This window comes from Girardinichthys multiradiatus, chromosome 12 (assembly GCF_021462225.1).
Source record: "Girardinichthys multiradiatus isolate DD_20200921_A chromosome 12, DD_fGirMul_XY1, whole genome shotgun sequence".
NCBI classification, from domain to species: domain Eukaryota; kingdom Metazoa; phylum Chordata; class Actinopteri; order Cyprinodontiformes; family Goodeidae; genus Girardinichthys; species Girardinichthys multiradiatus.
Genome location: NC_061805.1, coordinates 36,550,180 through 36,564,694, shown reverse-complemented (window position 1 = coordinate 36,564,694; position 14,515 = coordinate 36,550,180). Strand labels below are relative to the sequence as shown.

The 14,515-nt window shown below is 42.6% G+C and overlaps 1 protein-coding gene across 1 annotated transcript; it reads left to right on the top strand.

Moving 5' to 3' along the window:
* Positions 1-432: 432 nt before the first annotated feature.
* On the top strand, positions 433-10,116 carry si:dkey-245n4.2. The gene is made up of 6 exons (XM_047381996.1): positions 433-569; positions 2,139-2,521; positions 2,633-2,780; positions 3,157-3,276; positions 3,558-3,648; positions 8,485-10,116. Exons 1-6 carry the CDS (start codon positions 515-517, stop codon positions 8,681-8,683), a joined length of 996 nt encoding a protein of 331 aa, XP_047237952.1. The 5' UTR covers positions 433-514; the 3' UTR covers positions 8,684-10,116.
* The last annotated feature ends 4,399 nt before the right edge of the window (positions 10,117-14,515 follow it).

Sequence of the window (14,515 nt, the reverse complement as noted above, 5' to 3'; positions counted from 1 at the left end):
GTTCAAAATAATAAAAACAAATAGATTTGTTTTCCATTTTTGGACAGACATGTTATCCTGTGATCTGGTACTGCGACCATAGAAGGCGCTGCATTAAAGGTTTTAAACCAGGTATTTTTCACTACAAAACAAATATATAATTAAAAACATATTAATAAAACACGAATGTAAAATTTTGATGAGTTTGGACGACATTTTGTGTTCCAAAACAAAATGTTTTTTTTTTTTTCTCTGATTAGAAAATCCAATATCTAAAACATACAAAGACTATTATGTCATATTTAATAAACTTCACTCTGATGTATTATAGTTTTAAGTAGATTCTATAGCTTTAAGTTGCTTTGAATAGAGCAGTAAACAGCATGTCTCCTTTAAGGTATTTGGCCCTTGTATTAGCCGTCTCGTCACTGCAGGCTACAGTGGGAAGTTTTGCCCCCTTCCCTCTTGTTGCTAAATAGAAGCAAACAGTCTCTCAGAGGAAAACTGTAATTTCTTATCCGTTTCTGCCATCGCTATGAGAGGGAGAACGCTTTCTTCTGTTTGTTTGCTTATCCTTATCATTTTCAGAGGTAAAATCTGTTGCCATTTACAATTTCCGCATATTTAGGTAAATTATACAACTGCACTTGTTCACCCAGGCTGTTTTGCTTTTGCGCATTTTAGCCGATGAACCGATTATAACTGCATATTTCAGACTTTTTTTGTGTTTATTTTTGTGCCATTTTGTGCTCTTTTGGAGGATGGAACAATTATTCACGGAACTTATACGTGTTTTATAAACTTGAACTTAGAGCACAAATCTGGGCTCATTGTGGACTTTTACCCACATAGGGCGAAGAATAAACAGGTGCACCTCAATAAGTTATTAAATAACAGCAAAGTTATTTCATTAATTCACTTCAATAAGTGAGACCCATGTATTTTAGAGATTCAGTAAACACAGAGTGATATATTCCAAGCGTTTGTTAATTGGATGGTTATGGCTTACAGCTAATGAAAACCCCAAAATTGTGTTTCTCAGGAAGTTTGAATGTTGCATGAATTAAGACATTCAAAAGTAGTACAGTAGATAGTCCCTGAGATCCTCCACACAATATAATTTCTAAATAAACTTTACTGTGGTGTATGTAAGCTAGGAATTAAAATTTAAGTGGAAGCAAAACGTTTGGCTGAAAAGGATGCATGTGCAAGAGGGATACCTGCAAGCTTGAGATGAGATAATTGTTAAATAAAGCCCTTTCAAGAGTTTGGGGGAGATTTACAAGGCATGGGCTGTGGATAGAGTCATTGCTTTAAGAGCTACAGCATACAGACTTATTTGGCCTACATTTAGTGTATTTAGCAATTGAATTTTGTATTTCATTTTTAAATCAAACTCTCAGAGCCTTGAGGAAGGGTAAAGAGGCACAGAATCTTTGTTGTTTGAAGTCCAGTATGAAGTTTCCACAGTCAGTGATGATCTGAGGAGCCATGTCATCTGGTGGTATTTTATTAAGGAATTTATAGAGCACCTTATGCTTCCCTCTGCTTTATCTGGTTAAATGCTCATGGCATCACTGTGCTTGATCGGCTAGCAAGTTTGACACAGACTCCATAAGAAAGCTATGAGGTATTGTGAAGAAGAAGATGAGATACACCAGAGTCAACAATGCATAAGATCTGAATGCCTCTATTCAAGAAACCCGGGCTTCCTTAACAGCTGAGCTGTGCCACAAGCTGATCACCTTCATGCCAAGCTGCATTGAGGCAGTAATTCAAGCAATAGAGCCTCAACGAAGTGCATTTAAACATTTTAGTAGGTCAGCATTTTTGTATTGAAATGTATTAAAATGTTTTTATAACTATGTGCTGCTGGAATGAGCAAAAAGCAAATGCTTCAAGTCATATTCAGTATCCTGATTTATCTGTATTCAATTTTCAGCTTCTATATTATCCCTGCTCCTTATCCCTGTTTTATGTGTCGAATTAGTTAGTTGTTTGTATTTTTGCATTTTAGACATTATTGTCTAGTTTTAGCCTTTTATTTTGATGTTTTTTTCTATTCGTATGTACCTCACTTTGGTCCTGTGTAGCATTTTAAAGTGCTTCATTCATAAAGCCAGAGTGGATTGATTCCCAGCTTTATGTTTCCTTCACAGAGGTGTCTGGATTCAAGATTCGGAACAAGCTTCTGGGAAAATGCCTGCAGGTGCAAGAAGGAACAAGAGGAGGTCAAGTGTCACTGGGAGAGTGCAGCCAATACTCATCTGTACAGGAATGGCGCTGGCTCCCAGAAGGCCAGGCTCTCAGCAGCCAACACACTGGAGAATGCCTGACTGCACCAAGGGAGGAGTATGAAGGTGTTGTTCTGGAGCCCTGCGTTTTCAAAGATGGAGCTGGTGCAGAGGATGCGGAAAGAGATGCAAATAGCCAGGCATGGACCTGCTCAAAGAAAGGCCAAATAACTCTGATAGAGAACAGGCTTCACTTGAGTGCAACAAAAGATTCCTCTTTGGTTTTTCTGTTGAAGGGACATAAGCAGGTAATCTCTCAAATGCCTCTCTAATAATAGTTTTATTTTATTTTATTTAGTTTAGTTTTGTCTAATTAGTTTAAAACATCTTCAGATGCTCTCATGGTTCTTTGTAAGCAGGGCACCAAATGGCGAGCTCTCAATAACCAGACGTTGTGCAACAGGAGAGACAGTACAGAAAACCCAAACCAACCTCATTATCATGTGGGAGAAAATACAGACATTTCTCAAAGTCCTTTATCTGAAAGACACATGCAGGTCAAAACATGTAAGAGCCAAAAACAGAATATTTTTCATAATTCTGTACTAACTTACTGTTATCTTTCTTCAGACTGTCCCAGTACTAATCATTTATGTGTAAGAATTGCATCCATAACAGTGATAAGGATTTTTGGTGTAGTTTTCAAATCTGTATACATAGAATGGGGACTGTCTTGACATGTTTTAGCTGATTTCTGTTGACAGTTAGGCTAAAATAGGTAAACTATGTGCATGCATATAGCTATGTAAAATAGAATGAATGTTTTATAGTGCAAGAATCAAAATATGATAAAAATTCTAAATGATAAAAAAAGTATAGACTAATTTATTTTCAGAAATGGCCTCTAAATGACTTGGGTCTTTTTTGTTTTCTTCACATCCAGATGAAGGTATATTGGCCTCCAAAGGGACAGAAGCATATTCTGTGAAGCATGTGATTCCTTACTCCTTAGGCACCAAATCTCCTGCAGATCCAACCATGGTTTTTTTCACTATGGACTATGGTAAATTCACCAGACTATAATCCATGAAGTGATTTATGGCGTTACAATATATCTGTAGAAATCCGTAATGAAATTATTTAGTTGTCTCATATACTGTAGTTGCTTTACTCAACCTCTAGGTGGAGGTAATGCTTTAGAAACGGTGAGCAAAGTTTTCTGTGGATGTGTTATAGCATTTATAAAGACCCAGTTAGAGGCTCAGTTTTGGATTTATTTAAAAAAGATGTGAAAGCTGACACAAGATAAAAATGACTCATCTCTGTAAATACCCACGTGTACAGGAATGGGATGGAAGATAACCATGCTGGTATTGAGCTCTTTGGCTCTGGTCCTAGGAACTGTCATTCTCATTCTGAACGTGTACTCCAACAGGTGAGGACAGCAACACACACACCAAACATGTCATTAATATGTTATGGGGACATAAGAACCATTTAAACAATACATTCATAATCCTATTGGTTTTACTTTTAACCCTCATAACCGAATGCCTAACCTTGGGTTCTGCATCATGTGGCTCCAAAGCCGCATGTGGCTCTTTAGGAGTCAGCTGGTCCAAACAAATGTCAGAACCACAATCAATGGAAATAGGGTGTGACATAAATTCTTCAGAAAGTAATGTACAATTTAATTTAGTTATACAGTATATCAAGCATCAGCATTTTTATAAGTATCTGTCTCCATGATTTATTGCATAACTTATAGTGGTTTATAGAAGCATTAGCAGCCCTTAAACTGTTTCAGACTCTATCACATTTCAACCACAAACTACAACTCACTATGTTGAGATTTTAGCTATGAGACCAACAGAAGGCAGTGCATATATGTGAAGTGGAAGGAAAACAATACTTACTTTAATTTATTTTTCATAAATACAAATCTGAAAACTGTGATGTATTTTATATTCAGTGCCTGCAGGCACAAGATACGCCCCACCCCAGTCTCAAATATTTTGCTGCCTCTCTTTTTTTAATTGCCTTGTATTTATCCTTTTTCCTATCGGTTCTGACCTCTCTGTCCGGGTAAAATAAAGCATCCCCACAATATTATGCTGCCACCAGGTTTCATGGGTGACATATTTTGGTAGGTTAGCAGTTATGTCATAGTTTTTCACTGTTTCTGATGATGGACTAAACAGCGCACTGTGAAATGTTAAAATCTTGGCATATTGTTTTATGATCTAACCCTGCTTTAAATTTCTCCAAAGCTTTATTTTTTCACATATGTTATCTACAACCCTTGAAGCCTTCACAAACTAACTGGATTTATACTGTGACTGTTTAATAATTAGTCGACTTTTTGAGGCATCTGGTCGCACTGGGGCATAATGCCTACCACACTTTTCGAATTTGCATTAATAAAAAAATTTTAATAAAAAAGTACACAATTATGCATTGTTTGTGTTAGTCTGTTATAAAAAACTCTTTAAAATCCACATAAAGGTCTGTGGTGTGGTTGTTAAAAAATGTGAGCTTCCAGGAGTATTAATACTTCTGACTGGACCTGTAACAACAAAGAAAAATAAACTGATGTGCATAGGTTAAATATATAGGGACGAAATATGGAAAAGATGTGGATATGAAACGCTGATACAAATGGGTGAATTGGCAAATTAACCCAGAGCCCACTGCAAGACATTGACATTGGCCTTAAATCACACCGTAACTTTTAAACATGAGTGTGTACCCATGGGAACTGTAGTTTGGTCCCAGAGTTTACAGGAAGGATTGCGAAATCTTAAAAAATTTGATGTTCGAAATAGTTCATTGTTCGTTCGTTCGTCGTCTTCCGCTTATCCAGGACCGGGTCGCGGGGGCAGCAGACTCAGCAGAGACGCCCAGACGTCCCTCTCTCCAGACACCTCCTCCAGCTCCTCCAGGGGGAGCCCAAGGCGTTCCCAGGCCAGCCGAGAGACATAGTCCCTCCAGCGTGTCCTGGGCCGTCCCCTGGGCCTCCTCCCGGTGGGACGTGCCTGGAACACCTCCCGAGGAAGGCGTCCAGGAGGCATCCGGTATAGATGCCCGAGCCACCTCAACTGGCTCCTCTCAATGTGGAGGAGCAGCGGCTCTACTCCGAGCTCCTCCCGGATGGCCGAGCTCCTCACCCTATCTCTAAGGGAGTGCCCGGCCACCCTACGGAGGAAGCTCATTTCAGCCGCTTGTATCCGTGATCTCGTTCTTTCGGTCATGACCCAAAGTTCATGCCCATAGGTGAGGGTAGGAACGTAGACCGACCGGTAAATTGAGAGCTTTGCTTTCCGGCTCAGCTCTCTCTTCACCACAATGGACCGGCACAGCACCCCCATTACTGTGGCAGCTGCACCGATCCGTCTGTCGATCTCCCGCTCCATTCTTCCCTCACTCGTGAACAAGACCCCGAGATACTTAAACTCTTCCACTTGAGGCAGGAACTCCCCTCCAACCTGAAGAGGACAAGCCACCATTTTCCGGTCGAGTACCATGGCCTCGGACTTGGAGGAGCTTATCCTCATCCCAGCCGCTTCACACTCGGCTGCGAACCGCCACAGCGCATGCTGTAGGTCTTGGCTAGAGGGGGCCAGCAGGACCACGTCATCCGCAAAAAGAAGAGACGAAATCCACTGGTCCCCAAACCAGACCCCCTCCGGCCCTTGGCTGCGTCTAGAAATCCTGTCCATAAAAGTTATGAACAGGACCGGCGACAAAGGGCAGCCCTGCCGGAGTCCAACATGCACTGGGAACAGGTCCGACTTAGTGCCGGCAATGCGGACCAAACTCCTGCTCCGCTCGTACAGGGACCGGATGGCCCCTAATAAAGGGCCCCCGATTCCATACTCCTGGAGCACCTCCCACAGGGCATCACAAGGGACACAGTCGAATGCCTTCTCCAGGTCCACAAAACACATGTGAACCGGTTGGGCAAACTCCCATGAACCCTCGAGCACCCTGTAGAGGGTATAGAGCTGGTCCAGTGTTCCACGGCTGGGACGAAAACCACACTGTTCCTCCTGAAGCCGAGGTTCGACTATCGGTCGGACTCTCCTCTCCAATACCCTGGCGTAGGCCTTACCAGGGAGGCTGAGGAGTGTGATCCCCCTGTAGTTGGAACACACCCTCCGGTCCCCCTTCTTATAAAGGGGGACCACCACCCCAGTCTGCCAGTCCAGAGGCACTGTCCCCGACCGCCACGCAATGTTGAAGAGGCGTGTCAACCATGACAGCCCTACAACATCCAGACACTTGAGGTACTCAGGGCGGATCTCATCCACCCCCGAAGCCTTGCCACCGCGGAGCTTTTTAACCACCTCGGTGACTTCAGCCTGGGTGATGAAAGAGTCCAACCCCGAGTCCCCAGCCTCTGTTTCCACCACGGAATGCGTGATGGCAGGATTGAGGAGATCCTCGAAGTACTCCTTCCACCGCCCGATAATGTCCTCAGTCGAGGTCAGCAGTCTCCCGCCCCCACTATAAACAGTGTTGGCAAAACACTGCTTCCCCCTCCTGAGGCGCCGGACGGTTTGCCAGAATCGCTTCGAGGCCAACCGGTAGTCCTTCTCCATGGCCTCACCGAACTCTTCCCAGGCCCGAGTTTTTGCCTCTGCCACAGCCCGGGCCGCAGCACGCTTGGCCTCACGGTACCCGTCAGCCGCCTCAGGAGTCCCACAAGCCAACCACAGCTGATAGGACTCCTTCTTCAGCTTAACTGCATCCCTTACTGCCGGTGTCCACCACCGGGTTCTGGGATTGCCGCCACGACAGGCACCGCAGACCTTACGGCCGCAGCTATGGGCAGCAGCATCGACAATAGATGCAAAGAACATGGTCCACTCGGACTCTATGTCTCCAACATCCCCCGGGATCTGGTCGAAGCTCTCCCGGAGGTGGGAGTTGAATACATCCCTGGCCGAGGGCTCCGCCAGGCGTTCCCAGCAGACCCTCACTATGCGCTTGGGCCTGCCGAGTCTGTCCGGCTTTCTCCTCCTCCAGCGGATCCAACTCACCACCAGGTGATGATCAGTGGACAGCTCAGCCCCTCTCTTCACCCGAGTATCCAAAACATGCGGCCGAAGGTCTGATGATACGACAACAAAGTCGATCATCGACCTCCTGCCTAGGGTGTCCTGGTGCCAAGTGCACTGATGGACACCCTTATGTTTGAACATGGTGTTCGTTATGGACAATCCGTGACTAGCACAGAAGTCCAATAACAAAACACCACTCGGATTCAGATCGGGGAGGCCATTCCTCCCGATCACGCCTCTCCAGGTGTCACTGTCGTTCCCCACGTGGGAAGTCCCCCAGCAGAATAATGGAGTCCCCGGGAGGGGCACTATTCAGCACCCCCGACAGGGACGCCAAGAAGGCAGGGTACTCTGCACTACCACTCGGCCCGTAGGCTGAAATGATAGTCAGAGACCTCTCCCCAACCCGAAGGCGCAGGGATACAACCCTCTCATCCACTGGGGTAAACCCCAACACGAGACGGCTGAGCTGGGGGGCAACAAGCAAACCCACACCAGCCCGCCGCCTCTCCCCGTGGGCCACTCCAGAGTAGAAGAGAGTCCAACCCCTCTCAAGGAGATGGGTTCCAGAGCCCACGCTGTGCGTGGAGGCGAGCCCGACTATTTCTAGTCGATATCTCTCGATCTCCCGCACAAGCTCAGGCTCCTTCCCCCCCAGCGAGGTGACATTCCACGTCCCTAGAGCCAGCCTAAGCATCCGGGGATCAGGCCGTTGAGGTCTCCACCTTCGTCCGCCACCCAATCCTCTTTGCACCGGTCCCTCACGGTTCCCCCTGCAGGTGGTGGGCCCACTGGGGGATGGCCTCGCGTCTCTCGTTCGGGCTTGGCCCGGCTGGGTCCCGCGAGGAGCAACCCGGCCACCAGGCGCTCTCCGACGAGTCCCGACCCCAGGCCTGGCTCCAGGGTGGGACCCCGGCTCCGCCGTACCGGGCGACGTCACGTGCCTCGATATTGTGTTTTTCATGAGGGGTTCTTGAACCATTCTTTGTCTGACCCATCACCTAGAACCTGTTTGCCATGGGAGACCCTACCAGGGGCATTTAGGCCCCAGACAACATAGCCTCTAGGATCATTTGAGCACTCAAACCCCTCCACCACGTTAAGGTGACAGTTCAAGGAGGGGTAGTTCATTGTTTCCTTAAAAAATATTGTATTAAAAGTATTTTACTTTCTCCTACTCTTTACTATTTTTCTTCATGTTGTGCCAGGAGGAAGAAAGTGGTTTGTGTTTTGAAGTCGTATGCTCCGAGGCCAGAGATGAGTGTTTCTGGATCCCCAGCATCCAGTGAAAGAGCAGCCCTGACCGAGCATGCCAGGCATTATCCACACTCCTCCCCAACCTTACAGCGAGGGGAGATTCGGATCGAGTGGAAGGATGGAACCGTCACTCCGCTGTACGAGGCCTGAAAGCCTCCACTTCCGATGTAGACTTAAGTGTGGTTGTTTTTGTTAAAAGGGACTGTTGCAAGGGTAGGTAGGTTTGTTATCCTTTGATTCTGTTTGAATAGAAGTGCATTGTGAAAGCAATAAGCGAGTAACAGCAGTAAAAACTAGATCCGTAGATTGTTTCATAGCAGTATACTTTTATGGATCACATAAAATAATGTATTTAAGGCAGAACTGCCTGAGGAAGATGAGGAGGATTGTGTAGTTGTCACACACAGGAGTTCACACTAAATATAAAAAAATAGTAAAGATGCCTCACAGAAAAACTGCTAAATAATGGGTTAGTATATCTACTTATAAATTCAGTTAATTTTAGTTTGTTAATTAAATCATGTTGATGATGCTGACATACACCGTTACTGTATAAAATTACAACTTCTTGCAAAGGTTTCACATTCTCTAAAAGTTCAGTCAAAATTCAGACCTCTGCCTGATTAAAATGCTGTGGTGGGACCTTTAGAAGCAAAGATGGATGTCTGAAAACCCAAATAAGCTTAGCAATGGTATTCAGAAGATGGGTCCAAAATTCCTCCATAGTAATTGACTATCAAATCCATATTAAAAATGATTTCTCCATGTTATTGTTGCTCACTGTGGGTGAGTGTTTTCCACTCTGAGACTTTCCATTTTTGCTTGTTGTGTTTTTTGTTTAATAAATATTGACACTAGATGCTGTAGTGTGCGTTTCTGAATGCCTGATGGTAGATTTGAATAGTTTTAAAATCTGGTAAACTCCAGAAAAAAAAAGGTCTGCCCTGATACTTAGCTTCCTAGCTTTGAAAGAGGATTGTTTTGTCTAGCTTTGATAGTTAAACAAATATTTTGACAAAACCAAAACAATTTTGTTTTCATATTTTTGCTCAGATGTCTCCTCATTATTCTAACCCCATCCCCTAACAATAAAAATAATGTTTAAAATGTAGCACAATGGGACTGAAGGATGTCATAATGGGGCAGCAATTTCCACTGCTGCCTTACAAGACACAGGAAGATTATTGGTATTAACTAGAAATTGTGGAGTTTGGGTGTTTTACCACTTTCTGTTTTGATTTTCCCATTTGTTTGCTGTTTTTCTTTGCCAAGGTATATGTTATAGGTTCAAAGTGGAATATAACTTGGCCACATGTATGACTGTGGATATATTGGGATCCTGCCAATGCATCCAGAATGGATTTTGCCTCCCTATATATCAGCAGATATCCTTTAAGGACCCCAGGGAACTCTGAAAAGAAGGGGGGAAAGATGGCCCTGAAGGAATCTTTGAAAAGTCTAAAACATTAGGAGATCATTTTTTTTCAGTGGTGAATATTTACTAGATTCTGGTAGGATTACTCATTGTGTTTCATATGAAACATATTGCTTATGTGGTCTATCAAATAAAATAACTAAAGTACTGTTTTGTAGCATTTTTGTGAATGCTGTTGAGCTTATTTAAAAGTTAACCACGCCTCAATATATTTAATTTTAGGTGCATCTCAATTAATTAGTTTCCAGCTTATGAAAACCCAGAAATTCAGTTCCTCCACAGATTCTCTGTGGACTTTAGGCCGTGTGAGTTTGCTGGTCAACTTGATGAAACACGGGGAACCACCACCAGCAGATGACATGGCTCCTCAAATCCTCACCGACTGGAAACACTGGTCTTGGAGCAACGTGGATTCTGTGCCACTCTACTCTTCTACCAGATGGTAAACTAGATTTCCAAATGAGACTCCAATATTACTTTCATTGGAAAAAATAACTTTAGACCACTGAGTGACAGTCCAGTCCTTTTTCTACTTAGCTCAGGTAATTCTTCCAACAATGTCTGTGGTCCAGGACTACTTTAACTCAAGGCATATGACAGATGTAGCTCTTGTAGCACGAACTGCAGCTGCAGTCCACACTTCAGGAATTGCACCAACCTTTTGAATAGAGCTTGCTTCACATTCTCTCAAGGCTACAGTTATCTCTTTACTTTGAAAATTTTCTATCGCGCTGTTTTTTTCAACTCAGCTCTCTGTTGTAATAGTCAATACATTAGTGTGTTTTGATTAGGTTCGTTTGTCAGATTAAAGCTACCTTTTGAAAATAACAACCTTAAAGCATGTATTAAACATACTTTTAAGTCCACCTTTCAGTATTATTTTTTTATTGTTCTGATGTAATATTCTAATTTTAAATAATGTTTTCATTACCTGTAGGAGAAAAATCATAATTGACAGAAATAAAGGCTTGAAAATATCAGCTTGTATAGCATGTGTTTCACTTTATGAATTGAGTTACTGAAGTGAATTACATTTTCCCTACTATACTTCTTTTTGAAAATGACTGCAGTCCGTTTATATCCAGTTTCTGTAGTAATGACCTTTTGCAACATACCCTCGTGGTGAATGCTCATAACTGTCTGCTCATTTTTTATGGGTTTTTGTGGGTTTTATGAGCTCTAAGCCACACAAATGGACATAAATAAATGCTTTAAATATACAGGGGTTGGACAATGAAACTGAAACACCTGGTTTTAGACCACAATAATTTATTAGTATGGTGTAGGGCCTCCTTTTGCGGCCAATACAGTATCAATTCGTCTTGGGAATGACATATACATGTCCTGCACAGTGGTCAGAGGGATTTTAAGCCATTCTTGTTGCAGGATAGTGGCCAGGTCACTACGTGATACTGGTGGAGGAAAACGTTTCCTGACTCGCTCCTCCAAAACACCCCAAAGTGGCTCAATAATATTTAGATCTGGTGACTGTGCAGGCCATGGGAGATGTTCAACTTCACTTTCATGTTCATCAAACCAATCTTTCACCAGTCTTGCTGTGTGTATTGGTGCATTGTCATCCTGATACACAGCACCGCATTCAGGATACAATGTTTGAACCATTGGATGCACATGGTCCTCAAGAATGGTTCGGTAGTCCTTGGCAGTGACGCGCCCATCTAGCACAAGTATTGGGCCAAGGGAATGCTATGATATGGCAGCCGAAACCATCACTGATCCACCCCCATGCTTCACTCTGAGCATGCAACAGTCTGGGTGGTAAGCTTCTTTGGGGCTTCTCCACACCGTAACTCTCCTGGATGTGGGGAAAACATTAAAGGTGGACTCATCAGAGAACAATACATGTTTCACATTGTCCACAGCCCAAGATTTGCGCTCCTTGCACCATTGAAACCAACGTTTGGCTTTGGCATGAGTAACCAAAGGTTTGGCTATAGCAGCCCAGCCTTGTATATTGACCCTGTGGAGCTCCCGACGGACAGTTCTGGTGGAAACAGGAGAGTTGAGGTGCACATTTAATTCTGCCTTGATTTGGGCAGCCGTGGGTTTATGTTTTTTGGATACAATCCAGGTTAGCACCCGAACATCCCTTTCAGACAGCTTCCTCTTACGTCCACTGTTAATCCTGTTGGATGTGGTTTGTCCTTCTTGGTGGTATGCTGACATTACCCTGGATACCGTGGCTCTTGATACATCACAAAGACTTGCTGTCTTGGTCACAGATGCGCCAGCAAGACATGCACCAACAATTTGTCCTCTTTTGAACTCTGGTATGTCACCCATAATGTTGTGTGCATTTCAATATTTTGAGCAAAACTGGGCTGTTACCCTGCTAATTGAACCTTCACACTCTGCTCTTACTGGTGCAATGTGCAATCAATGAAGACTAGCTACCAGGCTGGTGCAATTTAGCCATGAAACCTCCTACACTAAAATGACAGGTGTTTCAGTTTCATTGTCCAACCCCTGTATATGTGTAATTAATCTAGATGTGTTTTACTGTATTTGAAGTTTCCAAAATAACTTATTGCCATTCTAATTAATTAAGATGCACCTCTTGTATGGCGACTATCAAAGGCATCCTTTAATGTAATCCAGTAAAAGCATCCCAAGGGATACAGTCATCACACACATTAATATGTGGAGAAATGCAGTAAATGTTACAATAGTTTCTGTGCCTCCTTCATACAAAGAAAATATTCCAGCCGGTGGAGTCACAAATAGATGTTTGTGGTTGGGAGGAGGAGGCCCGGGTGTCATGCAGCTTTGTTTGACCAGTTTAGACCAGACATTTTTAAAGGTTGGGAGGAAAACTGTAATTTACATACACAATTCCATTTGGAAGCAGCATAATTGCTCTTTAAGTTGTTTTCCTTTTATCACTTTTTAAAGAAAGTATCACAACAGCTGAAACCCTTGCTGGTTTTGTCTATAATAAAGAGAGGATTTAAAATTTGTTTAACACACCAAAGCCCTTAAGTGACAAAAAATCCCACAACCCTCTAAACCATTGCCATATGCTTAGTTTAAAAAACTTGCTAATCTTATAGATTGGAAAAAAACATTATTACATTTGTTTATTAACATAAACATCTTGTGCATTTATGGTTGAATATTCTGGAAGCTGAGAGTTACCCAATCTTCTCTTTTTTTCTTTCTCTATTTTTTGTTGTGAAGCTGCCACCTTTGCAACTACAATGGGTCCATGTCTGTAGGGCAGAACAGGATGTGTATCACACCTGTATGAATAAGGGGTGTGTGAGGACCAACCCACTGCTCAGGACATGTAGCAACATGCATAACAGGTTCCTTTTAGAAAAATATTCACAGGATTACTGTTTTTAAAGGTTTTTGTTGAAGCAGAACACGCAGGGGTGTTCTGCAACTTTATTGTCTGGATGACTGGAGCATGCTTGGAAAGGCAGTTCACAGAACAATCCGAAAATCAATGTAACAATGAAGAATGCTAAAAAACCTATACCTACCATGACCCAACCCTTAAGGGGCCTGGGTCCTAGATTTTCACCTCCCATTCTTTTCGAAGGTACCTGCAAAGGAAGATGAGGATTAACAATATGGTGAAACACAAATGACTTTTTTATTATTATTTTTTTTAAAGTTCAGAGTGTTCAGTTCAGTTCTCGGTGGGAGAGCAGCTACGACCACCAGTGAAAGAGAGGAAAGCTCGATCACATCCACCTCTTGTGTGATGTCCTGGTCTTCACTCACAGGTGTACAGGTCCTTCTCAAAAAATTAGCATATTGTGATAAAGTTCATTATTTTCTATAATGTAATGTCAGTTAGCTTAATGGCACCAGGGAAAACTTTCAATCTAATAAATCACCAATGATTCTGTATGCAAAACTAATTCTTCAAACCAGTTTAAACTATTTCATTAACCTTTTAATAGTAAAACACCTAAATCTAAATGTCATGTTACATCCTTAATTATTATACAAAAAACATGTTATTAAGGCAACAATCACTACAAGAATTTTGATTCTATTGTCCCTTAAACAATATTAAAACTCAGGAAGGGAGGTGCTGAGCGTTACCATGACAGCAAAGGCATTAATCAAACTGGCAGGTGGGCGGAGTCAGGCAGAACTAACCTATGATGGACAGCTTATGGGCGGAACCACAGTTTCTTCATTCCAACCCATCTTAGTGAACCTTAAACTGCAAAACTGTTAACATGCACCTACCTCAGAAACAAGCTGCTTCTTAACTCTCCTGAAAACTCAAAGTTTTAATCAATCTGGGATTTAGAAACATTATTCTAAACATGGATTATTGTTTCATGCAACATATAAACAAACATTAATTCCAACAAAACAAAGACAAAAAATCAAAGACAGACAAATGGCCAAATTTGAAGCTTCAAGAATGAAAATAATTTTTTAACAATCTCTTTTCAGAATGTTTTCTCAGCCATATCTTTTAATGCTGTAATTGATCAATTTTGTTATCACAATCTTCAGGATCCTTTTTTAGATGAGTGCACAAACTATTTAGAAGCACAGCA

Excerpts from the sequence above, each read along its gene's own strand:
- si:dkey-245n4.2 (XM_047381996.1), top strand. The coding sequence starts at position 515 with ATGAGAGGGAGAACGCTTTCTTCTGTTTGTTTGCTTATCCTTATCATT. Across the intron at positions 570-2,138 it reads TATCCTTATCATTTTCAGAG|AGGTGTCTGGATTCAAGATT; the intron begins GTAAAATCTGTT and ends TTTCCTTCACAG. Across the intron at positions 3,649-8,484 it reads CTGAACGTGTACTCCAACAG|GAGGAAGAAAGTGGTTTGTG; the intron begins GTGAGGACAGCA and ends ATGTTGTGCCAG.